The sequence below is a fragment of the Littorina saxatilis genome, linkage group LG4 (assembly GCF_037325665.1).
Source record: "Littorina saxatilis isolate snail1 linkage group LG4, US_GU_Lsax_2.0, whole genome shotgun sequence".
Taxonomy (NCBI): domain Eukaryota; kingdom Metazoa; phylum Mollusca; class Gastropoda; order Littorinimorpha; family Littorinidae; genus Littorina; species Littorina saxatilis.
In genome coordinates this window covers 44,199,441-44,227,382 of record NC_090248.1, presented here as the reverse complement: position 1 = coordinate 44,227,382, position 27,942 = coordinate 44,199,441, and the positions used below count along the sequence as shown (strand labels likewise).

Below are 27,942 nucleotides of genomic sequence, written 5' to 3'. Positions count from 1 at the left end.
GGGAAGTGAACAAGAAACATTCCTGCCTTTGGTCATCATGTCTCGAGTGTGAAATTTAGAACGCTGTACAAATAAAATAAAACAGTGAGCAACTGAAAACAAAGCGTACGTTTCTGTACTGTTTCGGTAATGAGTCGTTGCTGTTTGGAAGCTTTACATTTGTTTTGTTTTTAATATATATTACTGTATTGTTGTTGTGCCCGCTATAACTGCGTTGATGACGATATTCTGTCAAAACCACTGCCTTTACTTACCAGATAAGTTACACGACAAATGTGATTAGCATTTCAATTGCATTTTACTGATGAATTTGATAATTACGCATATGCATATTGCTAATGTACAGCTTGACAGCATTGCCCTTTGCTTTATTTGCGCACGTCTTGCCGCCAGCATGGGTTGAAAAGTCCATTGATGTGCTGTGTTTTGTTATTGTTATTACATTCACAGTAAAAAATGACAAAACAAAGCATATTTATAGACTTCTAACAACCATCTATGGGCTAACAAGACTGTGCAGATCGAGTACATGAATAGAGCCGTCATTCTATCCGAATCAGTGGTATTGGTATATTTCCTGCAACTTATTGGCATTTTGCTGGCAATGGTAAAGACAGAAATATGGCATTTTGCCGGGCCACAACTGGCCCGGTAATTTCAGCAGGTAAAGGGCCATTAACGGAAAATATATGGAAAAAAGTTTTTTTTTATATGGAACTAAAAACCTGCAAAATGCTGGCAAAATGCTGGCGAAATGCTGGCAAAATGCTGGGGTTTTGATGGCAAGCCATCAATAAGCCATCAAATAAATGATGGGTTTTTGCTGGCAAAATTCTGGCAAAATGATGGCAAGCCATCAAAAAGCCATCAAATAAATGATGGGTTTTTGCTGGCAAAATTCTGGCAAAATGATGGCAAAATGATGGCAAGCCATCAAAAAGCCAGCAAATAAATGATGGGTTTTTGCTGGAAAATTGCTGGCAAATTGCTGGCAAAATGATGGCAAGCCATCAAAAAGCCAGCAAATAAATGATGGGTTTTTGCTGGCAAAGTGCTGGCTTGCCAGTGATGGCCCATCAATTTGCCAATGTGCATACGGGTAATATGCCAGCATTGGGCCATAAGTGGGCCTTTGATGGCAGTAGTTCTGGCAACTGGCATTGCCATCAAAACGCCAGCAATGGCCCAGTTCTGGCATGTTTATTGGGAAAAGCATCAAAGTTCAAGATTTTGCGCGACAAGAGGTGTGTTTCTTTTAACTGTGATGAAGAGGGATAACTCAACTTGGTATCTAACACTATTTCTGAACACTGTAACCACTTTAGCACTTTTATTTTTTTTTTCCCTGTGTTCCAAGCTTTAAATTCAGATAATAAAATGAGTAAAAAAGTGTGTTTTTTCTGAATTCAACAGTCTAATTACTATGTTGGATGTTCTATTTTGCTTCCCTATTTCTGTTCTTAAGTTTTTGATCATCTGATTACCTTGCCTTTCTATTTGGAAGATAATATGCACTCTTTTCTGAAGAATGGGTAGGGGGTAGGGGTAGTAAAAGCATCACAGTTCAAGATTTTGCGCGACAAGAGGTGCGTTTCTTTTAACTGTGATGAAGAGGGATAACTCAACTTGGTATCTAACACTATTTCTGAACACTGTAACCACATTAGCACTTTTAATTTATTTATTTCTGTCTTCCAAGCTTTAAATTCAGCTAATTAAATGAGTAAAAAAAGTGGGTTTTTTCTGTTATTCACCAGTTAAATCACTGTATGTTGCATGTTCTATTTTGCTTCCCTATTTCTGTTTTTAAGTTTTGATCATCTGACTACCTTGCTTGTCTATTTGGAAGATAATATGCACTCTTTTCTGAAAAATGAGTAGGGGGTGGGGGTAGTAAAAGCATCACAGTTCAAAATTTTGCGCGACAAGAGGTGTATTTCTTTTAAAATTTGTGAAGAGGGATAACTCAACTTGTTATTTAACACTATTTCTGAACACTGTAACCACTTTAACACTTTTAATTTATGTTTGACTGTGTTCCATGCTTCAAATTGGGCTTCAAAAATGGATACATACGGGATTTTTTCCAAATTCACCTGTAAAATCTTTATGTTTGATGTTCTATTTTGCTTCCCTATTTCTCTTCTTCAGTTTGTGATCATCCGATTGTTTTTTTGTTAACATATTCACAATAAAATATCACAAATTCTTCAGTAGGGTTTGCGTGAAAAAATCTCATACCTATGCTCAAACTTCAGTCGTTATCTCAAAATTTTGCGCGACAAGCTCTATTCATTTTGTTTTTTCCTGATAAACAAAACACTGAACTAACATAAAAACAAACCTTTAAAACTGCCTAACCACTTTGAAATATGGCCTCAGGTGTATGCTCCAGCCTTAAGAAATAACAGGAATTCTATTCTAACTGTGTGCTTTGCTTGTAACCAGGAACAAGCAACAGTTTACACGAGTCAAACTAAAGTGTTGATGGTATACAGTGGAACCCCCCTTTTAAGACCTCCACAAATCTGAGAAAATCAGGTCTTAAAAAGGAGGGAGTCTTAGAATGGGGGTACATTTACAGAGGTTCTGAACAAAAAATCAAGGTAAAGGAGGGAGTCTTAAATTGGGGGTCTGAAAGGGCGGTTCCACTGTACTGTGTTTCATGTTCGCATGTTGTTGTTGTTGTTGTTGTTGTTGGTGCAGAGTGTTAATTGGTGGTACTCTATTCATTATCCATTTTGCTTGTCACCAGGACCAGGTGAAGCGTGAAAGCGACATGAACCTCTTCCTGAGATCACAGACCAGGATGCCTCTGGTCCAAGCAGACGTCGTCAAGACTCACAACTACAGCACACAGACGCTCAACTCTACCGAGCTGGCTAATGAGGCGCTGCGAGCTAAACTGCAAGAGGTGAGTCACATCGCTCAACCTCTCACCCATCGTGCATGGAATTCTTCTTCGTGCGTTTTCAATGGTCACATGACGAAACTGAAACCAACCATTGGTCAAACAGGCACCCTATATCAATTGATGTATCGCAGGAAGTCGTCATAGCCAAGTGATATCGCACAGGAAGTGAGTGGAGTTAAATATTTTCCCTAAACACAATTTGGTAAAAAGCTCAGCAAATAATATGGAAAAGGCAAAACGCTGAGAAACGGTAAAAACATGCCCAAGCTTCATTTAGGCAGAAAAGCGTCCTAGAAATGACATTTGAAGTCTTACCGACGGGGGTTGCATAGAACAGCAAAAGAGCAGAAACAAACAACAGACACAATGCAAGACTGCAGCAGACACTTTTGAACTTGATAACTGTGACTACAATTTGAAAGAGATTTGTGTCTGCAGACACAATGATTTACACCCTAACAGCCCTGTCCCTGAGATTAAAACACAAGTTGACATGACGATGAGAAAGTCAGTGGGAATGAGAAGGAGAGAGAATGGGAGAGGAAGAGTTGAAATTTACCCCTATTCTAAGACTTCCTTCTTTTTAATGTAACCCGAGTGCCGAAACACAACAATCACCTTTGGAGGCGAAGTCCAATCAAACAGGATTGAGAATTTTAGAGCTAATTTCTTAGCCCTATAAAAACTGTTTTGGTTACGCAAAGGAAACCAAGAACATACAAGGAGACAGCAGCCGCCAGACCCTATCACAAACAAAACTCTAGCCGGCGAGCTATAAATAGCTCGCACTCAAAGGCCAACAACTCTGCAGAGCCTGCTGTGAAGGGTGACGGTAGTCTCCCTGTCACATTAAGACCTGATTTTCTCAGATTTGTGGAGATCTTAAAAGAAGGGGGGGGGGGGGGGGGGTGTTCCACTTTACCTCCTTGGAAGAATGTTCATATGCCAACTTTTGTTCCCACAGCAACCAGACACTCGCTTCACACGCTGCCAAGAGTTCCTTCACTCCAGCACCATCGTGCCGGTCAACCTGGAGGCTCTGGCCAAGGAAGAGGCTGAGGCGTCCAGGAAGCTTTGGCGCTCCCCGTCTGGCTGGATCTACCCCGGCAAACGCTCCATGGTTGAGAGCAACGCCCACCCCAACAAGCCCCATCCTGCTCGTATTGATGAACTGCAAGAGGTATGATTGCTAAGCCTACACTTTTGCTCCTGGGTTAAAGATTTGGTGCATGTGGCGATGGGCGCAGTGGCCTAGCACAAGGTCGTGGGTTCAAATCCCGGCAGTGCCTGGTGGGTTAAGGGTCGAGACTTTTCCGATCTCCCTGGTTAACTTATGTGCAGACCTGCTAGTGTCTAATCCCCTTTGTGTGTACACGCAAGCACAAAATCAAGTGTGCACGGAAAAGATCATAAAATCCATGTCCGAGTTCTGTGGGTTGCAAAAACACAAAAATACCCAGCATGCTTCCCCCCAAAAGCGGCGTATGGCTGCCTAAATGGCGGGGTTAAAACGATCATACACGTAAAAGGTGCAGGAGTCTCAGCCCATGAATGAAGAAGATTCAGTCAAGTGTGTGGGCTTGAAACATTCTTCAGGCACTTTTCCAACAACACATGCACCCAAGCTTGTGTTCACATCCCCATACTCCTGAAAACCGGCACGGTTGGCCTAGTGGTAAGGCGTCCGCCCCGTGATCGGGAGGTCGTGGGTTCGAACCCGGGCCGGGTCATACCTAAGACTTTAAAATTGGCAATCTAGTGGCTGCTCCGCCTGGCGTCAGGCATTATGGGGTAAGCACTGCAATGGGCACAGCAAGCTGACAGGCTCAGGCTTTGTAGGATAAGGATAAGATAAGGATGAGATTTGACATAGTCCCGTCAGGTTAATCTCGTGGAAATTTCGGCTGCTTTCTCACTGGGGGAAGCGAGCTGCAATAAAGCACGGCGCTACCCTTTTTTTGTTTATAAGCCAATCACGATGTTCTTTTCAATTTAACAGGAATGGCGTGAAAACATCCTTCACGTGAGAGAGCTGCAGCCGCCCTTGGAGCGTGATCGATTCCCGTGGGACTACAGGAGGCACGACATGGAACTCTACATTAAGCCACCCCCTGAATTCATTGTAAGTTCTTAAAATTCGTTATTGCTTTGAAAAATGAAAAGTGATGCTTCATTATTTTTCTGTTGTTTTTGTACCCCCCATCCTCCCATCCCCACTTTCTCTCTCTCTCTCTCTCTCTCTCTCTCTCTCTCTCTCTCTCTCTCTCTCTCTCTCTCTCTCTCTCTCAGTCTCTCTCTCTCTTTTTTCATGCTGTCCCTCTCTCTCTCTCTTTTTCATGCTGTCCCTCTCTCTCTCTTTCTCTCTCACTCTTTCTCTCACTCTCTTTCTCTCTTGTTCTCTCTCTCCTCTCGTTCTCTCTCTCTTTCTCTCTCTCTCCCTCTCTCTCTCCTCTCTCTTTCTCTCTCTTTCTCTCTGTCTCCTCTCTCTCTTTCTCTGTCTCTCGCTGTCTCTCTCTGTCTCTGTCTCTCTGTCTCTGTCTCTCTCTCTCTCTCTCTCTCTCTCTCTCTCTCTCTCTCTCTCTCTCTCTCTCTCTCTCTCTCTCTCTCTCTCTCTCTCTTAGCCCGAACTCACTCTTTATTGATCAGCTTTGCCTCCAAAGATGTTTCGAGTATTTCGTACACCAGTTCACAACCTTTACTCACAGAAGCCACTGTCCATCCATCTGCCGGGCGTCAAGCTACAAGCAGAGAAGATGGAAGCCAAGGAGAGGGAGATGGCGTTGTGGAAATCCCAGGTGGTGGTGGACGACACAGAGCAGTATTTTCACCGTTTACTGCCCAAGACAGAGATGACCGACGCTGGATTCTACTCCAGCAACCAGGTCAGTGGTCAAGAGTGGTGGTCAAGCATGAGGAGGTGGGTGTAGTACGTGTCCTCAGCCTCAAACTGGTAGCTCAGTGGGTAGAGCACTGGACTTGTGATCCTAGGGTCGCAGGATGGAACCTGGGCCGAGACGGACACGGGTCAACTTTATGTGCAGACTCAGAGATGGTATCCATGTTCCACCCCCGTGTCACCATTGTGGCACGTAAAAGACCTCGGTCACTCTGCCATAAGTGCAGGTGGTCGATTACACTTAATACACATTCACCTGGGTAGCGCGACTCTGTTGCTTTTCACTGGGAGGAAGCGACCCCAATTTTCCAGCGATGGGATAATAAAGTAAGGAAAAGGGAGACAAAAATTTGCCTGATAGCAGTTAGCCAATGATATTGTAGTTCTATTATATTTCGGTAATAAGACGGTCAATATGGCTGCACCATCATTGATGTAAACAACCTACAGCCTACCATCTCCAAAGAAAATAACCCTAACCGCTTCCTAAAACACACTAGCTGTGTCAGTACGTGTTGTATGCGTGTGTGAGAATTTCACCTACCCAGCTAGCAAGCTTTCGTCGGCCGACTGACGATTTCAGTCGGGTGACGTCGTCAAATGTCGTGTGTCGACGTCCGTTGTCGCGCCGATATCGTTTTGACTGTGTGTAAAACTCCGCAAATGTACGTAATAAACCCCGACATCGGCCCGACGCAATGTTGCTGTCGATAAAAATATGCAGAGTTACGGGAGATAACAACTTGAATTTATTATCATTATTTTAGCATTTGTTACGTCCCCTGTTCAAGCGTCGGGAACGGCGTGACATGACTCTGCAAATGCGAAACTAAATTATTCATATTTGTTGACTTTTTCACATAGGAGTAGGATAATTAATTGTAAGTTTTGTTTGTATATTTGCAATCAAATACAGCATGAGCTCAAACCATGAGTTTTACATTTTAAAAATACGCCATCATATATACTTGAAATACTCTAATAGCTTTCCTTACGGTACAAACAAGATTGAGTGTGAACATGGCCGGCTAGCTGCTACTTTCCCGCGTGAGCGAAGTTTATTTGTTTTCTTAGTTCAAGTTAATATCGAAAGAAGAGACATTCTTGCGAATGTTGGACAGCACATTGATGATATGTTATCCGAGACGAATGTCGCCTCGGGATCTCAATCTGAGTGCTGGTCCCAGTGCCACGTGGTGGCGGTGATAGTTGACAAGTTAAAATTGTGTAGCCAAGGACGGATGGAAACCTACAGGTGTGTCAACTCGAGGACAACCGACGGATCCAGCGAGTAAGTGATTTTGGTTTTTTTTCTTTAATGTTAGTTTTGCTGTTATACAGTGGGGGGAGGGGGGGGGGGAGTACATACTGCTGTATCTGTAGATGTAGATGTAGGTGTTTTGTCCTGTACAGTGGGGGGGGGGGGGGGGGGGTGGAGTACATACACATGATACTGCTGAATCTGTAGCTTTAAGTGTGGTTTGCACTGTTACACTTGGGGGGTGGGGTGTATGTATATATGTATCTGTAGCTGTAGGTGTGTGTATTGCATTGTAACACTTGGGGGGGGGGGGGGGGGTACATACTGATCTATCTGTAGCTGGTGGTGTGTTTTGCACTGATGCACACCAATCTTACATGGTCCAATCTTACATGGTCCAACCTTACATGGTCCAAACCTACATGGTCCAATCTTACATGGTCCAATCTTACATGGTCTAACCTTACAAGGTCCAATCTTGCATGGTCCAATCTTGCATGGTCCAATCTTACATGGTCCAACCTTACATGGTCCAACCTTACATGGTCCAACCTTACATGGTCCAATCTTACATGGTCCAATCTTACATGGTCCAACCATACATGGTCCAACCTTACATGGTCCAATCTTACATGGTCCAATCTTACATGGTCCAACCTTGCATGGTCCAATCTTACATGGTCCATATATATATTATTGGACCATGTAATATTGGACCATGTAATATTGGACCATGTAAGATTGGACCATGTAAGGTTGGACCATGTAAGATTGGACCATGTAAGGTTGGACATGTAATATTGGACCATGTAAGATTGGTCCAATCTTACATGGTCCAACCTTACATGGTCCAACCATACATGGTCCAATCTTACATGGTCCAATCTTGCATGGTCCAATCTTACATGGTCCAACCTTACATGGTCCAACCTTACATGGTCCAATCTTACATGGTCCAACCTTACATGGTCCAACCTTACATGGTCCAATCTTACATGGTCCAATCTTGCATGGTCCAATCTTGCATGGTCCAATCTTGCATGGTCCAACCTTACATGGTCCAACCTTACATGGTCCAACCTTACATGGTCCAATCTTACATGGTCCAACCATACATGGTCCAACCTTACATGGTCCAATCTTACATGGTCCAATCTTACATGGTCCAATCTTACATGGTCCAACCTTGCATGGTCCAATCTTACATGGTCCATATATATATTATTGGACCATGTAATATTGGACCATGTAATATTGGACCATGTAAGATTGGACCATGTAAGGTTGGACCATGTAATATTGGACCATGTAAGATTGGACCATGTAAGGTTGGACCATGTAATATTGGACCATGTAAGATTGGTCCAATCTTACATGGTCCAACCTTACATGGTCCAACCATACATGGTCCAATCTTACATGGTCCAATCTTGCATGGTCCAACCTTACATGGTCCAATCTTACATGGTCCAATATTACATGGTCCAATCTTACATGGTCCAACCTTACATGGTCCAACCTTACATGGTCCAATCTTACATGGTCCATATATATATTATTGGACCATGTAATATTGGACCATGTAAGATTGGACCATGTAAGGTTGGACCATGTAAGATTGGACCATGTAAGATTGGACCATGCGTGACCCAACATGGTTTAAAATCGTCACCACGAGTTTTCGTCACACCCAACAATTCAAAGTGTGGTGCAACACACGAACACTATCCAATGTTTTAGCCATTGGTTTGGATGAGCACGACAAACATTTCGTCTGCTTCTAAAGGTGCTACCGCCTCAGAACCGCAGGCGCGAAGAAAAGTTCGCAGGGATTTCCCGATTGCATAACCGGAAACGAAAGGGATCGCTACGAACTAAGTTTCGTTGGTCAATCTAAAGCTCGCTAATAAGCACCATTGTACTTCCTATGTCTTGAATTAACAGCTTTGTGTTGCATGACCTTGGATGACCTTGACCTTGGGTCAAGGTCACATGTATTTTGGTAGGAAAAATGTGTAAAGCAGTTCTTAGTGTATGATGTCATTGCTAGGTTTAGTTATTTGACCTTGACCCTGAAGGCCAAGGTCATGTAAAGGTCAAGGTCAAGCATGTGAGTCGTATGGGCTTTGCCCTTCTTGTTTATACTGCTGTAGCTGTACGGGGAGGGGGGGGGGGGGGTATACTGCTGTAGCTGTTAGTGATTTTTGCACTGTTACACGGGGGGGGGGGGGGGGGGGGGGGGTGGGGGTGGAGTACATACTGCTGAATCTGTAGCTGTAAGTGTGGTTTGCACTGTTACACTTGGGGGGTGTGGTGTACATACTGATGTATCTGTAGCTGTAGGTATTGCATTGTAACACTTGGGGGGGGGGGGGGGGGTGTACATACTGATCTATCTGTAGCTGTAGGCGTGTTTTGTACTGTTACACTTGGGGGGGGGGGGGGGGGGTTGTACATACTGATGTAGCTGTAGGTGTGTTATGTACTGTTACAGTAGGCGGGGAGGGGGGGGTTGAACATACTGCTGTATATGTAACTGTAGGTGTGTTTTGCACACAGGGGGTGGGGGGGGGGGGTGGGGGTTGTACATACTGCTGTATCTGTAGGTCTAGGTGTGTTTTGCACTCTACACGGGGGAAGGCGGTTGAGTGTTGTACATACTGCTGTATCTGAAGCTGTAGGTATGTTTGGTACTGTTACAGTGGTGGCAGCGGGGGGAGAGGGATGTACATAATTCTGAATCTGTAGCTGTAAATGAGTTTTGTACTGTTACAGTGGTGGGGGGGGGGGGGGTTGGGGGTTGTACATACTGCTGTAGCTGTAGGTGTGTTTTGCACTGTTACTAAGGGGGAGGGGAGGTGTACATATACTGCTGTAGCTGTAGCTGTAAGTAATTTTTGCACTGTTACACTTGGGGGGTTGTATATACTGCTGAATCTGTTGCTGTAGGTGTGTTTTATACTGTAATACTGAGGGGGGGGGGGTGGGTGTATACGGCTGTATCTGTAGCTGTATGTGTGTTTTGTACTGTTACAGTGAGGGCGGTAGGGGCGGGGGGTTCTACATACTGCTGTATCTCTAGCTGGTGATTTGTTTTGCACTGTTACACTGGGGGGGGGGGGGGGGGGGGGTTGTACACACTGCTGTATCTGTAGGTTTGTTTTCCACTGTAACACTGGGGGGAGGGGGGGTTATACTGCTGTAGCTGTAGCTGTAAGTGAATTTTGTACTGTTACACTTGGGGGGGTGGTGGTGGTGGTACATACTGCTGTATCTGTAGCTGCACCCAGCCAGCAAGACATTAGCGGCCGATAGTCGGCCGAACACCCTTCAAAAAGTCGGGCAGGTGACGTCAAAAGATACGACGCGGGTGTTGGCCCGACTAACTTTTGCAAAGAGGCAACGAGGCGGCCGAAGGCGGCCGAACACCTGTACTATGGCGGCACGCATCCGGTCCGATGTTAATCGGCCCGATGGCTTGTTGGACCTGCGGCCCGACACCTTATGCCGACATCGTCCCGATGTCTTCCCGCTGAAATCGATATCTTCCCGATCTCGGCATAAGGTGTCGGACCGCAGGTCAAACAAGTCATCGGGCCGATTAACATCGGACCGGATGCGTGCCGCCATAGTGCAGGTGTTCGGCCGCCTATCGGCCGCATCGTTGCCTCTTTGCAAAAGTTAGTCGGGCCAACACCCGCGTCGTATGTTTTGACGTCACCGGCCCGACTTTTTGAAGGGTGTTCGGCCGATTATCGGCCGCTAATGTCTTGCTGGCTGGGTACACACTACATTACAGCACTACGTCTGGTGAAGAGGATGGGATGTGGTCGTACAGTGGGTTTCCCTGTTTGGGTGAGGCGAGTGTTCACTGAGAATGGCTCGTATTGGCAGATTTTGTTGTTGAGGGTACTCAAGCTTTTAGACTAAAGACGCCAATGAGCGCTTCTGGGGTGATAACGCGAGACAACTCCTGTGATCTTGCCGCGAGGTGGCGCCAGTTACCAGCCGAAAGAAAGAAGGGGCATAACCTCACCAGAACCGACCATTGTCTGTTTACCGTATAAAATGCACGACTTACACACGAACTGTTACCAAACCGATATGCTATTTGGGACCAATGCAAGTGGGTGTTTTCCTTTCTCGTGTGATCTCGCCGCGAGGTGGCGCCAGTTATCAGCCGAAAGAAAGAGGGGGCATAACCTCACCAGAACCGACCATTGTCTGTTTACCGTATAAAATGCACGACTTACACGCGAACTGTTATCAAACCGATATGCTATTTGGGACCAATGCAAGTTTTTTTTCCTTTCTCGTGTGATCTTGCCGCGAGGTGGCGCCAGTTACCAGCCGAAAGAAAGAGGGGGCATAACCTCACCAGAACCGCCCATTATAAACAAAGACATCTCTTCATGACCCCCTCTTCCAAAGTACAAATCTTTGACGTCAAAAGCGAAAATGTCATAGTGCGAAGATCGAATAGTGTCATGTCAACATTCTGTCGTCTCCCAGAAACTGACAAAGCATTAATTGGCAGGAGAAAATTACTCGTAAGGTCGCAGCTAGGCTGTGCATGTATCGGTATCGTATGTTATTAACACTAGCGTGGCCAGGTGGTATGGAAAAGGTGACTCGTTAAAGTGGGAAGATGTGTACGACTGTTTTCAACAAACCCTGCCCGCCATACACGCAGCAGTTCTCTTTCCCTGGAGGCTGATTCCTCAGATAATAGGCTTCTATTCTTCTTGTCGTTCGCTGATAGGCTCCTATTCAAGCAACAAGGTGCAATGGTGAGGCTGATTATATGAATGGAGTGTTCGTAAGAAGGCGGGTGGGTGAGCGGTATGGGCTGAATGGGGGGTTTTAGAAAGTTGATCAACAGAAGTGTCGGTTACAAAATTGATTTAGCACAAACATTCCCTCACTGCACACAAAAACCAGAAACGCTTTTGATATTTTGGTATATGTTTAAGTGGAAGGATGCTCTTACTACATGTAGTGAAAGCCTGGCCACATCTGCAGCAGCGAACATGATCCTGTACAAGGGAAAGAGGGTACTGTGGAACCCCCCTTTTAAGACCCCCCCCTTTTTAAGACTCCCTCCATTTTAAGACCTGATTTTCTGAGATTTTGTTTTAGGTCTTAGGTTCCACTGTATCTTTAAAGAAATAAACTTCAACATGTTTCTAACACACTCTTTTCCTTGTATTCATTCTCAGATTGACCGGCTGACCTCATTGCTGAAGGACCCGCCAAACAAGTTCTCCCTGAAGCAGACGAACGTGCGCGACATCCCACCCTTGAGCGTGGTCAACTACCCGTCAGTGGACACACTGGCCCGAGCCCAGGGGCTGCCCCTGCCCCCTGCCATCCCCGAGGAGGGACAGGAGAGGGTGGACGGTTACAAGCCCGGGCCCTTCGACCTGAGTAGCTGGTCCATAGAGGATAACCGCGTGCCTGCCCAGGTGTACGACCATAGGGTGCACGCTGCCAAACACGGCCAGGATTTCACGTGAGTTACCGTGGATTAGCACATCATATCCCTTTGACATGCTTCTTTGTCTCTGTGATTAAAGTGTACACACATTAATCCAACAACAGATAGACTGATAACGTTCAAAATTTCAGAATCAAAGATCATAATTGTGAAAGAAATGACTGTAAGTCAGCATTAACTTTCTTCCCAGATTATAAAATCTCTAGCAGAGTGAAAGAGTGAGAAAAAAGTAAACTCTTCACAGATAGCTATCTAGGACCATGAGACCCTCCTCGAGTGTTTTTTTCTTCTGGATGTTGACTTTAACAGGAGCTGTATCTCTCTCCTTGAGCAATTCAGTTGTCTTATACTCCTGTCTGCAAACAAATTTCACAAACCAAAATAAACGGATAGAATCGTATAGTGTGAATCGATAATCTGGAGTTGTTCTTTCTGTTCTATCGGCTGTCTTCTTTTTCCTGCTGTATTAATGTGCCTGAGGAAGACCCTAGTGGTCAAAATGTCGCTGTTGTTTGCTTCATCTTCTTTATTCAGACGCGAGTACAGTCTTTGCTCACCTCTGTATTCCCCTCTCCTTTTTTCTCTACCAGCCTTGTGCACAAGGACCGGCAGAGGCTGTGGAAGAAATCCATCGTGCCGCTGAACGAGCAGGAGCGGGACAACCACCTCTTCCGCACCCCTATGGCCTTCAGTCTCTATCAGCCGCTGCCAGCCGTGGGAGCCGCCAGAGAGACGTTGGACCCCCGTGATTTCCTCCCCAGGGTAGACGTTGCTACCAGCACCCAGGGTCTAGCACAGTCAGCTTCTGTGACTGCTGTGCATGAACGAGGGCTAGTCTATGTGTAGCCGTCATCTAAAGAATAGATAGGCTGGGAAAGAGACTGTTGTAAAGCTCTTCATGTCTGAAATAGCCATGTGTGATGCTCAACGCTAATTTCTTGTTGGTTTGTTTTGAAACACAAAATGAGCACAAAGCCGTGATTAAGGTAGAGTCAGTTTCATAATATCTATTCATGGTCAAAACCCACTGATACGACTTTTCTGATATGGCTGTGAAATACCTGTGTAGGTGACATGAAATGTAAGGGGAGTCATCAACCAACTGAATAATAATTTGTTAGTGATCAGGTTTCAAGTGTGCTTTGCATTTTTGCTTTCTTACATGTTTTACTCGAAAGAACCAAACGGGAATATTTTCCTAATTTTTTTAAATGCCTGAAGCTTTTGTAATCTATTTGATTTCAAGTTTTGTTAAAGTTTTACATATTTTCATATTTATACATTGTTGGAATTTTGTCTCCCATTTTTAATATAAGACCAGAGGATCTATTACCTACCAGTAATTGTCAGACTTTTCTGATTCTCTTTATTCCAGTATGCTTCTTTTACTCACCCCTTCTCTCTCTCTCTGTCTGTCTCTGTATGTCTGTCTGTCTCTCTCTCTCTCTCTCTGTGCATTACCAGACGTTCATTTCTCTTCATATTATGAGATTTTTAGAGTATTCTGAAGTATTGTTGTTGAAACCTTATTGTTAAAATGTCTGAAAAGGGGGAGTAGCACCTGTTGATGTATACATTCGCTGCGCACATTCACATTCACATCTTTCAGTATTCCAATGTGGCCTAAATCTTAATGAACGGATACTATGTCCTTCGGTCAAGGTTTATATCGATCAGCATTGTAACATGTCAGCTGAAATCTTTTTTACTTCAACTGCTGAACTTTTATTTTATGAATGTGTTATTGCTAAAAAATGTGCAACTATTGTTGATATTTTCTTCTCGCTGCTTCCTGCTTTTATTCATCTGATTCGCATTAGGAGGCCTTTCAAGCATTGCAGATTTTGTTTGCCTTTTGGTGTGATGTGTTTATTAAAAAAGAAGATAGATTTTTGTCTTTATCTAGCATTGAATTTCTGTCTCAGTATTCTGATTATGGCTTGAACATTTGAATCTTTGCATGTAACTATATTCGGAACACATGACTGTGATACTTTTGACTGCTGATTTGCTTGGTTTGAAAATGAATACCATTTATTTATATGATAATATACTTGTACGGTACCAGTGGTTTATTAAACTTCTGAACACCAACAAATCTGTGGTACATCCACTGCTGATCTGTATTATAGAAAAACGTGTATTTGTGTTGGTATTGTCAAGATTTTTTGTTGGTATATTGTGTCTATATTGATGTGTTTCTGCCTGTCGGTGGGTGTAGGTATACCTGAAAGAAGTCTGTAATTATTGTGATATATTATAGAGAAACAAGTGGGTTTTTGTGTTGCTATTGTCCAGATATATTGTTTGTATAATGTGTCTATATTGACGTGTTTCTGCCTGTCTGTCTGTGTGTCTGTCTGTGTAAGTATGGCTGAAAGAAGTCTGCAAGTGTTGTGACAGATTGATGTCAGCTTTTGCAATTACATGGCTGACTGTTGACACCTGTCTTAATATATTTTGCTGTACATTCATGTTGAACTTTTGTCAGGGATAAGACATTCAGAATTATTCGAGCAAGCATTGTCTCTGCTGAGTATACATGTACAGGTAAGCATTATATCAATCATGAGTGTTGTATTTTTCCCTGATCATAATTCATCAGCATTATAAATAATGAGTATTTCCGCTTTTCTCGGATTTTAATGAAGAATAATATGTGCAGTTTTTTAGCAGTCCGTCCATAAAATCTTGTCAGTTGAGTCCATTTGTGTGTTATCTTGCTGCAACATACTGACGAAGACGTATTGCAATGATTTGTGAAAACCACAGCACGTTTGACCAGCTGGTTTTTTTTTTATCTTGAATGTTTGTGAAATGCACTGGATATGACATGCAATTAAATATGATGAAACGCTACTCTTGCATATCTTTGTTCTTACAATTAAATAATTGTCATATTTAAAATCTCTCTCTCACACACACTTTTCAAAACACATACACACATTTCAAAACACACACACACATTTCAAATTTCATCAACAATTGCCATGAAATCAATTCTCAACCAAAGGACAAGGTCAGACTTCCATTGCCTTAGAAAGTTTTTATTCCAGATTTGTTTAAAGACTTCAAAACAGAGAATTCATGTTAAATAATCACGGTATGTACATGAACCTTACCATAATATTTCCATACACTACAGCACCATGTGTATTATCCAGCTGAACAGCAATAAAAAAGAGAGACTTCAAAAAACAATGGATACCATTCACCCATATCATAATTCTGAACAAATTGTCTCCTGTAGTATAAGTGTTTGCACAGAATATAAGAGGTGGCGTGATTTGAGTGACAAAAAAAACAATACAATCTTCAAAGAAAAATGAAAGTGTGGCAGTTTCATCTGTTAGGATAATCATAAATAATTAAAAGTGAACATACATATGTATTAGCTAACTTACTGAATAAACAATCAAAGTCAAAGAAATGAACATGTGGAAAGCTGTTGTGTACAAACCCAACCTATTCATACCAAATACATGTACATGTACATATGTGACCCTCCACCACGAAGTGAGTCGCATGTCACCTCGCGCGGTTCTGCGCTAGGCTTAATATAAGTCCGGGGAGTGTCTGTTAACAGTGTGAGGGTCACCTTGGTCACAGGCTTAAAACTCAAACAGTTTTCGCTCTTTTCTAAAACGGGTTTCACCACTGGATAGAGCATAAAAAACTCTTTAGGAAAATGTAAAAATATGAAAATCATGCAAAGGTGACATGCGACTCATTCCGTGGTGGAGGGTCACATATAGGATCACAACTCAAAAGTTATCTTAAAATTAACTAGCCATGTACTGTACAAGCTAGAAACTCGATCTGCTTAAAGAAAAGACAATAGTAGACGTAATTCGACAGTAGAAAAAAAAAGCATCAGATTGTCCTCTCTGCGCATGCACTGTATATATTTGTCATAAACATCTGAAACCTGTATAAAATGCTTCAAAGAATGAACATTCCCAAAAGGTTTATGATTCTGTAAAGAAATACATTAATCAATTAAATAATGATAAAGTAAGAAGACTGCAAATAAACATTTGAAATAATGCATCACAATTTAACAACATAAATTCTTCATGAAAATAATGAATATGTGAAACGCCAGTACAATGCCACAATCAAACCAGTCCCCCGTTTCTTTTGACGTGAGATTTGGCCAGTGAAGCCAGTGGGGAGAGGAAGTAGTGTTTCTTGGGCAATTCTTGCCGCAAGGAACACTAGGATTTGGCGAGAGTAGGTGAGAAAAAATGGCTGCCAATCCCATTGGCTGTTCATGGCTGTTTTCCGACCAGAGCGGTATCAACCAATGGCGTTTAAAATCTCACGTAGCTATAGCCGTCAAACCATTTCATACACACTCTCGCTTTCTTGCAAAGCGAAAGGCTAGTTGCAAGAAATGCTTGCCTGAAAGAAACACTGGGGACAGAATTCTTATTTGGTAATCATCAGTTGAAATTTTTGACAAGCTGCATCAAAAAATTCTTCACTGAACATGAGAGGTCAGAAACACCCTTCTCAAAAGAGTCCCATTCAAAACAAAAGCAAGCAGTGATCTTATTTTACAACTGGGCCTCAATAAGAATGTAGCAATTGTTATCTAAAATCAGCCAATGCCTAAATTGTTGGTACCACAAGTGGCTCCAAACTGTAAAATAAAAAGTCATTAGCAGTTTGGTCAGACATAAACTACACCCTTCTGAACACTGCGAAAACATCCAAAGAATCGAAAAGAGGAAGAGCAAGGCATCATGATTTCAAGACCTATTCTGTCCACAAACTATGCCACTGGGAGACCACACGCACACGCCTCGCATACAGTGGAACCCCCTTTTAAGACCCCCCAATTTAAGACTTCCTCTCTATCAAGACCATACTTTTTCAGATTTTCTCTTCACAGTCTCAGTAAATTTACCTCCATTTTAAGACTCCCTCCTTTTTAGGACTCGATTTTCTGATCTTTTTGGAGGTCTTAAAAGGGGGGTTCCACTGTATTCGGTGCAAAAACTAAGCGTGATCCACATCTATGGAGTTCTAGCTTGCTGTACAAATATACTAAGAACAATTCTTCACAACAATGAGACAGGGGGAGTTTTCACTAAGGCAGGGCACAACCTTTAATTCTCACCCATGCATAAGAAACAATGCAGTTGCTGACTAATTCAATTGGCGCAAACACAGAAGTATGCCACATTTGCTCTCATAGTCAGCTAGCTCACAATATTGGAAGCAGACACATCAAACCGGACACAATGTTTTGTTGTGCAAGTCTGGTAACAGGTATACTGCTGATTCTATCTTTACTTGCAAAATCAATTATCCCCTCAGAGCAGGATCGGCTGTAGGCGTACAGGTGTAACGTACACTTATGAGAAATTACTAACAAGAAGTGTGACAATATCATTTGACAAGAAGTAACTATCTTACTACATTGAAGAGTTTTCCCCTAGCCTCAGCAAAATAAACTCCCAATGTAGAGGCACTGGAGGTATGACTGTACGTTATACACTTGCATTTCAAGTTGGTTTCAAACATGTGCAAATTTGATTCAAGTATGTACACATTTAATTCTGTCACAAACTCTCCACTTTGAACACCTGAATATTGCACTTGGGGCAACGGTTAAACGCAACAGAATACTGATCAACTGGTATATTTTGTAAGCGCCTGGGGCTATATTTAGATTAGGCGCACAAATGTTCATAATAATAATAAGAAGAAGAAGAAGAAGAAACCTGAAACTGCAGGTATATAACTTGAAATATCATATCATGATTTTGTTTTTGTACTGGAAGCCATGCATGCAAACAGCAAGGGACGAAAATTAAATTAGCTGACATAAACATTCTTCCAACGCTACATCATAAATCAGTTTATACTCGTAACAAAAAAAGTAATATCAGAGTTAATGCTGATAGATTAAAATCTAAAACTAGAAAAAAAGAAAAAAACTTATAAGCTTAATTTGTCACACAGAAGAAATTGTGGCTTAATGTCTTCAAATCAACACTACCCTTCTTCATCACTCTCATTGTATTTGATATAATAATAATAATAATAATAATAATGATAATGATAATATTAATAGTATTAGATATATGAACAGCTACAGAACTAAAAGAAACAAGTACAATGAATTCCTTTACCACCCCATTACCTCACTTCCAAATTTAAAGTACAATGTAACAGCTAGAATCTGCCAGAAAGGATAAAATGCAAGCCTTACAAATTATCATTTGTTCCCCCTCCACAAAGATGAAATTAAAGAACTTGATATGGAAGTGTAAAAGAGAGAGAGAGAGAGAGAGAGAGAGAGAGAGAGAGAGAGAGAGAGGGGGGGGGGGAGAGAGGGGGGGGGAGGGAGAGGGAGAGGGAGGGAGGGAGAGAAAGAGAGAGAGGGAGAAAGAGAGAGAGGGAGAAAGACAGAGAGAGGGAGAAAGATAAAGAGAGAGGGAGAGAGAGAGGGAGGGGGCAGGGAGAAAGATGGACAAGACAAAATCTTTATTATCGAGGGTAATAGATAAGCAAGAATATTACTTTTTTACATATATAGAGAGAGAGAGGGAGGCAGTGGGGAGAGAGGGAGGCAGTGGGGAGAGAGAGAGGGAGATAGAGTTTGAGGGAGAAGAGAGATATTGAGAGAGAGAGGGAAAAAAGTTGTATGGCAGTAATTTTATAAGTTTTTATTAAAGAATTAAAGTACACATATTGTAACGCGTACTCCAGCAGCTGCTTTACTGACGACAAAATGAAAATTGGAAAATAGTATGAACACAGAAAAATCCAGCAGTCTTTCCTCTCTCACCCAACACAGCATGTACACTTCAAACTTTCCATGCATTCAACAACAGTAACACCTAGCCCAAAATGTTCAAATAGAACACCTTATGCAACTCGATCAAAAGCATCAATTTACAAGAAATATACAACAACCAACGCCCTGACAGAATCTGAAATGCAATCAAAATACAGTGGAACCCCCTTTTAAGACCGCCCACACCCACATACCCCACCCTCAGTTTAAGGCCCCCCCCTCCCGCTTGAAGATCTTGTTTTTTTTCTCAGATTTTCTGTTCATGACTTCTGCAAAACTAACCTCCATTTTATGAATCCTTTTTAGGACCCGATTTTCTCTGATTTTTTGTTGGTCTTAAAATGAGGATTTCACTGTATGTGTGACTGTGTGCGTCGCAATGACACGATTTACAAGACGGCGTGTGAGGTCCACCTGTACAGTCTGTAGCAGCCGTAGGACATGATACACAGCAGACTCGCTCGTATGCTCCACTTGAAAACTTTACCCAAGATGGAGCCTGGCGGTATCCTGCAACAACAACAAGATAGATAAGTACTTGAGTAAGGGGAAAATATACAAGGACAAAAATATATAATGGGACAAACATCAACAATGAACAGGGAGAACACTATAACTGACAGAGGGAATAATCAACAACGCAGTGTTGTTCCCAAACTCAAAGGACAATAGGTCAGAACGACCTGGATTGAAATATGTATAGCCCCAATGTCCGGCCTAGAAAACCATATCACTCGCGGTCAGAAGATCTTGTACATGTCAAAACTATTATACGGTCAACAGGTTAGGGGTCAGAGCGATGCATCAGTGACCAAAGGCCAAGGCCTGAGAACAACTCTGCAACAATGACAAACAAGGCCGGGGGCCTGGTAGCTCAGTTGGTACAGCACTGGACTTGTGATCCTAAGGTCACAGGATCTAATCCCGGCAGGGACGCAGACATGAGTCAACTTTATGTGCAGACTCAGGCGGTGTCCATGTCCCACCCCCGTGTAAAAGATCTCTGCCATTCTGCCATAAGTGCAGGTGGTTGATTACATCTAAACACGCACACACCTGCAGCGCTGCTCTTGTTGCTGCTAGCTTTCCACTGGGAGGAAGCTACACAAATTCCCCAGCATTGGGATCATAGAGGAAATGAAATGAAATGAAATAAAGCATTTGTATGGGCACAAAGAACAGTGACAGGGAAACACATTAGTTCTTGTGAAATAAAGAGAAGCTGTAGACACATATCTGTCGTAGACAACAACAACAACAAACTGAAGTGCAGGAAAAAATACAGGAGCACTTAATGCAGAAGAAAATAAGACACAGAAAATACACTACATACGTCATAATGTCTTTGATGTCTTGCTCCTTGGGCCAGTTTGCAACAATTCCAGGCACGTGGCCAATTCCTACCACTCCCACAACCACAGATGGTATGCTGACTGAAAAGAAAACACAATAACAGAAATCAGTATCTACTGAGCGAGAAGATATATATACCCTTTAATGCCTTGCGTGCTGAAAACAGCAAATGGCTGCCTAAATGGCTGGGTAAAAACGATTATACATGTAAAAAAAAAATGTGAGAGTTTCAACCCATGAACGAAGAAGAAGAAGATAGAGGGTGCCTGATATGCCTCTATATATATAGAGGGTGCCTGGTGCCAAGGCTCATGCATATATACATGAGGATCTTCCTTCTTTCAGGCCCTTATACACTGGTAACCTTCTCTTTCTTCAAGGAGGCTCATGAATAACACCAAGAGTTTGTAAACTGATATCACAGGCACACCTAAGTCATAAGCACGGTATAGTGCTCAATGCTGCTGTCGACGCAACCACCTCAAACTAGCAACTCATAAAAAAAACAGTCCCTTCCAATCAGAAAAAATATGATAAGTATAGTACTTGCGATGTGAGGCCCTTCTAACAAGAGGGCACGTAGCTCCAAAGCAAGAACACTTTCTAATAATTATGCCCCTTGTCCAGTATCTTTACCAAAAATACCAATCATGACAGGCCATCTTCAAAGTAAGGACACTGTGGGCTGGATCCCAAGGGTGTCATTTCACTGCAGTATACCAGTGTAGGAAAATTCAGTAATAGAGCTTACTCTCAGGTCTGTCGGGGTATTCCCGTGGTCGAGCGGCCATTTTGAGAGAGTGAGCCAGGTAGACGTCTCGCTCCTCCACAAAGACGCGGCTAAGGGCAGGGAACTCTCCCGTCATCTCCTTGAGCAGCTGTTCCAGCAGATCACGCTGCTTGCACTTCTCCACATCCTCCTTGCTGTCAAACATATGAAAAATGTTCACCATTACTATTAACTCATTGTCTCCCAGGTACGGAGGATATATCCGTACCCACTCATATGGCTCTATCTGACCTGGTACAGATATATCTGTATACACAGTCACTTCAGTCGCTTCCTGCAACGTTGATCTAACGCCTGCATTCCATCGTGTTGATACACAGTTTCTACAATTCTGAGTGACCTGTTTCAACATAGGTGGGGTAGAAAGTGTTAAGGTGGATGTAAGATCCCCCCCCCCCCCCCCCCCCCGCAATTTACCAATTCCTTCCTTTCAAGACCAGGCTATTTCAGATTTTCTGTTCATAACCTTTGTACATTACCTCTATTTTAAGACTATCTCCTTTTTAAGACCTAATTTTCTTAGATTTTGGGGATCTTAAGACAGGGTTATATGAACTATGAAGACAAGAAACACAACAACAATAACATTAAGAAGTTCACCTAATTGCAATGGGGTAGCGCTCACATGGTGTTAAATGAGAAGAAAAAAAATACATGTAAACAAAAACAAGAAGGGCAAAGCCCATACGACTCACATGCTTGACCTAAACCTAGCAATGACATCATACACTAAGAACTGCTTTACACATTTTTCCTACCAAAATACATGTGACCTTGACCCAAGGTCAAGGTCATCCAAGGTCATCCAACACAAAGCTGTTAATTCAAGACATAGGAAGTACAATGGTGCTTATTGGCTCTTTCTACCATGAGATATGGTCACTTTTAGTGGTTCACTACCTTATTTTGGTCACATTTCATAAGGGTCAAAGTGACCTTGACCTTGATCATATGTGACCAAATGTGTCTCATGATGAAAGCATAACATGTGCCCCACATAATTTTTAAGTTTGAAACAGTTATCTTCCATAGTTCAGGGTCAAGGTCACTTCAAAATATGTATACAATCCAACTTTGAAGAGCTCCTGTGACCTTGACCTTGAAGCAAGGTAAACCAAACTGGTATCAAAAGATGGGGCTTACTTTGCCCTATATATCATATATAGGTGAGGTATTCAATCTCAAAAACTTCAGAGAAAATGGGAAAAATGTGAAAAATAGCTGTTTTTTAGACAACATTTATGGCCCCTGCGACCTTGACCTTGAAGCAAGGTCAAGATGCTATGTATGTTTTTTGGGGCCTTGTCATCATACACCATCTTGCCAAATTTGGTACTGATAGACTGAATAGTGTCCAAGAAATATCCAACGTTAAAGTTTCGACTCGGGTGAGTACATAGACTCACTTTTGCTTCGCATGTGAGTCAAAAATCAGAACATAAGAAGAAAATATGTCCATACTTTTATCATGATTTTGGTTAAATATTAAGAAACTCCCACCTTACTACACAATCTTTAACCTTTTCTGCACCTTTTTTCCCTCAGCATAATGGGACGTAGTAGCCCATAACAAATAATCCCACAACAAATAATCCTACAATGAATAAGATCATCATTAGTATGCCATACCTTATAACAATCTTCCTAAATTAAAGCAAACCCCAATTAACTTCACCGATTTGCCAAAATTGCCATTTAATTCTCACCTGATAGGGTCTTTGGAAGTGATGAGATACCAAGCCAGTTTGAGTTTCTGCCATACCGTCAACGCCCCAAGGGCACGCTTTAACGTGATTTGTATCGGTCTGTCTCCCAGCTGTAACCTGCAGCCCGGTACACGTCGCGCCTGGAAAATCGTACAGTGAAACTTCTATAAGATCATCAATTTTAAAATTTAAGGCTCCCTCTCCACTAAGCCCTGCATCTTGTTTAGACTTTCTCTTCACCGTGTTTGTAAATTTACCTCTGATGTAAGCCTTCCTCTCTTCAAAGACAAAAATATCTAAGATTTTTGGAGGTCATTTAACAGAAGTAGTCATATATACTGTAGAGGAAAAACATGAAAAATCACACACACACAAAACACACTTGCATTTATGAGGCAATATCCAAACTAAGCCCTGTGTGAGCTTTGCCGACACACTCAATGAGTCTCAAAGTGTTCACTCATCTTGCAGTATGTGACATCATTTTGAGGGAGGGGGGGGGGGGGATTTTTTCAGTTTGCTACATTTACAGAAATTAAACAAAGCCATGTATGCTCCTCACCCGCTTTTAACACTGAAAAAATCATTTTAGAAACATGCACTATACAAACCTCTTGGAATGCTCGTCTAAACTCCCCTCCGGGTGCCATGCCCAACTGTTTGGTCAGGTGTGCCGACATGCTGAGTAGCAACAGGTGCATGATGCCTTGAACCACACCACTCTGCACACACAATCGTTTTTCTTAGCGACAAAAATGACTGTACATTATCCCTGCAGCTATCCCAACTTTGCTAGCACAATGGAACCCCCCTTTTAAGACCCCTAAATTTAAGACTCCCTCCCTTTCAAGACCCAGTTTTCTCACGTCGTTTTGTTCATAATTAACCTCTGTAAATTTACCCCTATTTTAAAACTCCCTCCTCTAAAAAAACATGATTATCTCAATTTCAGGAGGATTTTAAAAAGGAGGGTTCCACTGTATGTACAGTCAATGCCTCTCAACAGGACCTAATATGCTTAAAATCACAGGGACTTCAATTTCATGTTATTTTAAATATTCATTTTTTCCCTATCACAGTATCTGCTGCAAATATGTTACCAGAGAAATAAAATGCATTTAAAATGATGACATCATCATTTACTGATTCTTTTTATATAAAATATTACAAGTTTGACAGACTCACATAGACACAAAGACACAGACACAGACACAAAGATATATGCATGCACTCACACATTTATATTCCAACCATTCACTCCCAACTTTGTATTGGCTACAAACCTGCTTGACTGCCATCCGGAATTTGGCCAAGTTGATATTTTTTGCCTCTTCCAGAAGCATCTTTTCATCCAACTCTAGGATGTTGATTCGACTTTTACACAACTCCACCATCACAACATCTGGCTGAACTGCCTGAATTACCTGATAATAGGTAAACAAAAAATAATAAAATAAAGCCATAAGTCCAAGATCGAACATGAATACCAGTGTGTCATAAGTCAACAAAAATTGCACAGCGATAACAAATCGTTCTCTCCAACACACAAGAAAAGACAATATTTAAGGAGGAAATTATTTGCTTAAAATGGATGCGAAAGCATAAGTGTGACGAAAGCAAAGAAAAATAATGACTTGCTGTCTTTTTGTGTATGTTTATGTGTGTGTGTGTTTGTGTGTTTGTATTTGTATGTGTGTGTGTGTGTTTGTGCACTTGAGTACATTCAGCTATATATGTGTGTAGATGTGTGGCTCTGTGTAAATGCTGCTAAAGGTTCCACTAGTACCATACAGCTCATTTACATCGATACCATTGGTACTTTATTATGTCAGCTAGTTTATAAAAACATTCCCTCAACAAAATGCACAGTGGAACGTAGCCTCATTTTAAGACCCCCTGATTTGACCCTTCCTACTTTTCAAGACCTTGCTTTTTCAAATTGTCCGTTCATAACCTCTGTACCCCCCGCGGCTTAATAATAATAATAATAATAATGGTGATTTCTATAGCGCTTTCGAACACACAAAGCGCTTTACAAAAGCAATAACAACATCATTACCAGAATGACGCCATTGACGGAATAGAACACAATCATAAACACTTTACAACAAAACCAAAAACAAAACATAAATGTTACAAAAATCCAGAGGCTCTTACAGGAACTTAGGGGGAAGAATTTACCCGATGCTCCCCAGCATGTCGTAAGAGGCGACTAACGGATTCTGTTTCTCCTTTTACCCTTGTTAAGTGTTTCTTGTATAGAATATAGTCAATTTTTGTAAAGATTTTAGTCAAGCAGTATGTAAGAAATGTTAAGTCCTTTGTACTGGAAACTTGCATTCTTCCAGTAAGGAAATAAAACTAATATATTGTACTACGTTGCAAGCCCCTGGAGCAAATTTTTGATTCGTGCTTTTGTGAACAAGAAACAATTGACAAGTGGCTCTATCCCCTCTCCCCCCCTTTCCCCGTCGCGATATAACCTTCGTGGTTGAAAACGACGTTAAACACCAAATAAAGAAAGAAAGAAAGAAAGTTCATAACCTCTGTAAAATTACCTCCATTTCAAGATGCACTCTCTCCTTTTTAAGACCCTTATTTTCAGAGAAATTTTGAGGTCTTAAAAAGGGGTTCCACTGTAGTAGAATCTACTTTGACACACACACACTGACTGTCACAGACACACACACACACCCTTACCTTGGATACATCTTCCTGGCTCTCTGTGCTGAAGTGTGCAGTTCCAATGACATACACCTTACATCCTTGATGGGCCTCAAGGAGGGTGACGGTGTCCGGTAATACGGGGTTTGATTCTCGGCGTCTAACCGGAAAAGCCAGCTCCACGTTGTCTTCTACATCTGATTCCTCTCCTTCTTCGCTCACCCAGTCATCGTCATCGACATCATCGTCATCTTCTTCATCGCCATTTTCAAAATCTTCATACCTCTGTACAGGTTGATCTGAAAGTGGAAAATGAAACAGTATAAGATTAATGCAACTCATCAAGAAATAAAAGTTATATGAAGTCTTATATCGCGCGCGTATCTCCAGACTCGGACTCAAGGATCTATTTATGCCGTGTGAGATAGAATTTTTTACACAATACATCACGCATTCACATCGACCAGCAGATCGCAGCCATTTCGGCGCATATCCTACTTTTCACGGCCTATTATTCCAAGTCACACGGGTATTTTGGTGGACATTTTTTATCTATGCCTAACCAATTTTGCCAGGAAAGACCCTTTTGTCAATCGTGGGATCTTTAACGTGCACACCCCAATGTAGTGTACACGAAGGGACCTCGGTTTTTCGTCTCATCCGAAAGACTAGCACTTGAACCCACCACCGAGGTTAGGAAAGAGGGGAGAAAATTGCTAACGCCCTGACCCAGGGTCGAACTCGCAACCTCTCGCTTCCGAGCGCAAGTGCGTTACCACTCGGCCACCCAAAGTGCCAGCTTGTTCTTTCAAGAATACACTGTATGCATGTGTCTTAACGAATAACATTAACCATAAACTCTTTCTTTTTCTTTGCACTTATAATACTCCAGAAGAAGAGTACACCAATCCAAATGATATCCATGAAACTTGATCCAAAACTACCCCTTTGAAAGCGGGACTATGCAGCTTGCAAACATGACTTTGGTATACAGTTAAAACCCTTTTTAAGACCCTCTAATTTATGACTCCCCCCCCCCCCCCCCCCCCTTCTTAGACCCTGTTTTCTCAGGTTTGTTGTTTAAAACCTTCGTAAATTTATCCTCAGTTTAAGATTCCCTCCTTTGGTAAGACCTGGTTTTCTGAGATTTTTGGAGGATTTAAAAGGGGGTTTCCACTGTATCAGTTGTATTGTCTGTACCTGACTTTCTGATCTTCTAACAATTAATCTACTGTAAGATAAATTGTGAGCCACATGTACCTCTGCCAGTAACAGGCTGTTTCCCTTGGGCTGCTGAACGTACTGTGTCACCCATACTGCCATTCAAAGCCGCACTTCCTTCTGGTGATGCCTTGCTGTCAGTCTCTAACAAAACACCATTCATTGCTATCTGTTTGGTAGCATCAAGTCCGTGACCATCCATTGTGGAAGATGAATTTGTTGCTGCTGCTACTTCTGTTTTCTGTGAGTCACTCTGCCCTGAATCTCCACCAGACTGAGCTGCTGGGTTGGTCTTCACCTCCCTTTTTCTAAGACCTGAAAAGAACAGATTTTCAATTAAAAGTAAGACGTACAAATACTATCCTGACACTAAACGCGTACATGTATGTTAATACATGTCAGTGTCACAAGAAAGGTGTATAACTACAAGGAACTGCTTCAGTGGTAGCCTCAAAGCAGTCAATCGCTGGCACACTATACCTGGTCGTAATGGCGAAAATATAAACGTTCAAATGAATGACTGTCGTTATCTCCGGGTTGAATGCATTGGTGTCAGTCTGTTGCAATACAACTTACAAGATGAAGTGAGTAGCACCATATGGACTACGGTTTACTGACACACAAAAATGCACATAAAAAGACCGTCTACAACTTCTAGTAATGTAAATTTAGTTCTCTGTCATTTGCTGTACATCCACACAACAAGGTATGACACGTCGAAGCTGAAATCAAGAGAAAAACGTTTATATTTTCTTGTCATCACCTTCTGCAATATCGTCTGCCATGACTGCAAACACAACTTCCTGTGGGGTGCCGCTTCCTGTGTACA

At 42.2% G+C, this 27,942-nt stretch overlaps 2 protein-coding genes across 6 annotated transcripts in view; one reads left to right on the top strand and one right to left on the bottom strand.

The window, feature by feature from the left end:
- Nucleotides 1-15,427, top strand: part of LOC138964837 (uncharacterized) — a 51,009-nt gene extending 35,582 nt beyond the window's left edge. For all 5 annotated transcript variants that reach the window (XM_070336883.1, XM_070336881.1, XM_070336882.1 and 2 more), the window contains 6 exons: nt 2,756-2,914; nt 3,879-4,094; nt 4,914-5,036; nt 5,620-5,796; nt 12,291-12,583; nt 13,159-15,427. In XM_070336883.1, the coding sequence (XP_070192984.1) occupies nt 2,756-2,914; nt 3,879-4,094; nt 4,914-5,036; nt 5,620-5,796; nt 12,291-12,583; nt 13,159-13,414 (1,224 nt within the window). In that variant the 3' untranslated portion in view covers nt 13,415-15,427. The remainder of the gene's footprint in view (nt 1-2,755; nt 2,915-3,878; nt 4,095-4,913; nt 5,037-5,619; nt 5,797-12,290; nt 12,584-13,158) is intronic.
- Nucleotides 15,428-18,930: 3,503 nt separating this feature from the next.
- On the bottom strand, nt 18,931-27,942 carry LOC138964846 (traB domain-containing protein-like). Its single transcript, XM_070336897.1, has 9 exons — nt 27,877-27,942; nt 27,153-27,428; nt 25,929-26,191; nt 24,512-24,652; nt 23,840-23,950; nt 23,229-23,368; nt 21,484-21,656; nt 20,713-20,812; nt 18,931-19,889 (listed from the first exon to the last, which is right to left on the bottom strand). The coding sequence occupies exons 1-9, from the start codon at nt 27,896-27,898 to the stop codon at nt 19,769-19,771; spliced, it is 1,347 nt and encodes a 448-aa protein (XP_070192998.1). The 5' UTR covers nt 27,899-27,942; the 3' UTR covers nt 18,931-19,768.

Excerpts from the sequence above, each read along its gene's own strand:
- LOC138964846 (XM_070336897.1), bottom strand. The coding sequence starts at position 27,898 with ATGGCAGACGATATTGCAGAAG. Across the intron at positions 27,429-27,876 it reads GGCAGACGATATTGCAGAAG|GTCTTAGAAAAAGGGAGGTG; the intron begins GTGATGACAAGA and ends TGTTCTTTTCAG. Across the intron at positions 20,813-21,483 it reads ATACCCCGACAGACCTGAGA|TCAGCATACCATCTGTGGTT; the intron begins GTAAGCTCTATT and ends TTTTCTTTTCAG.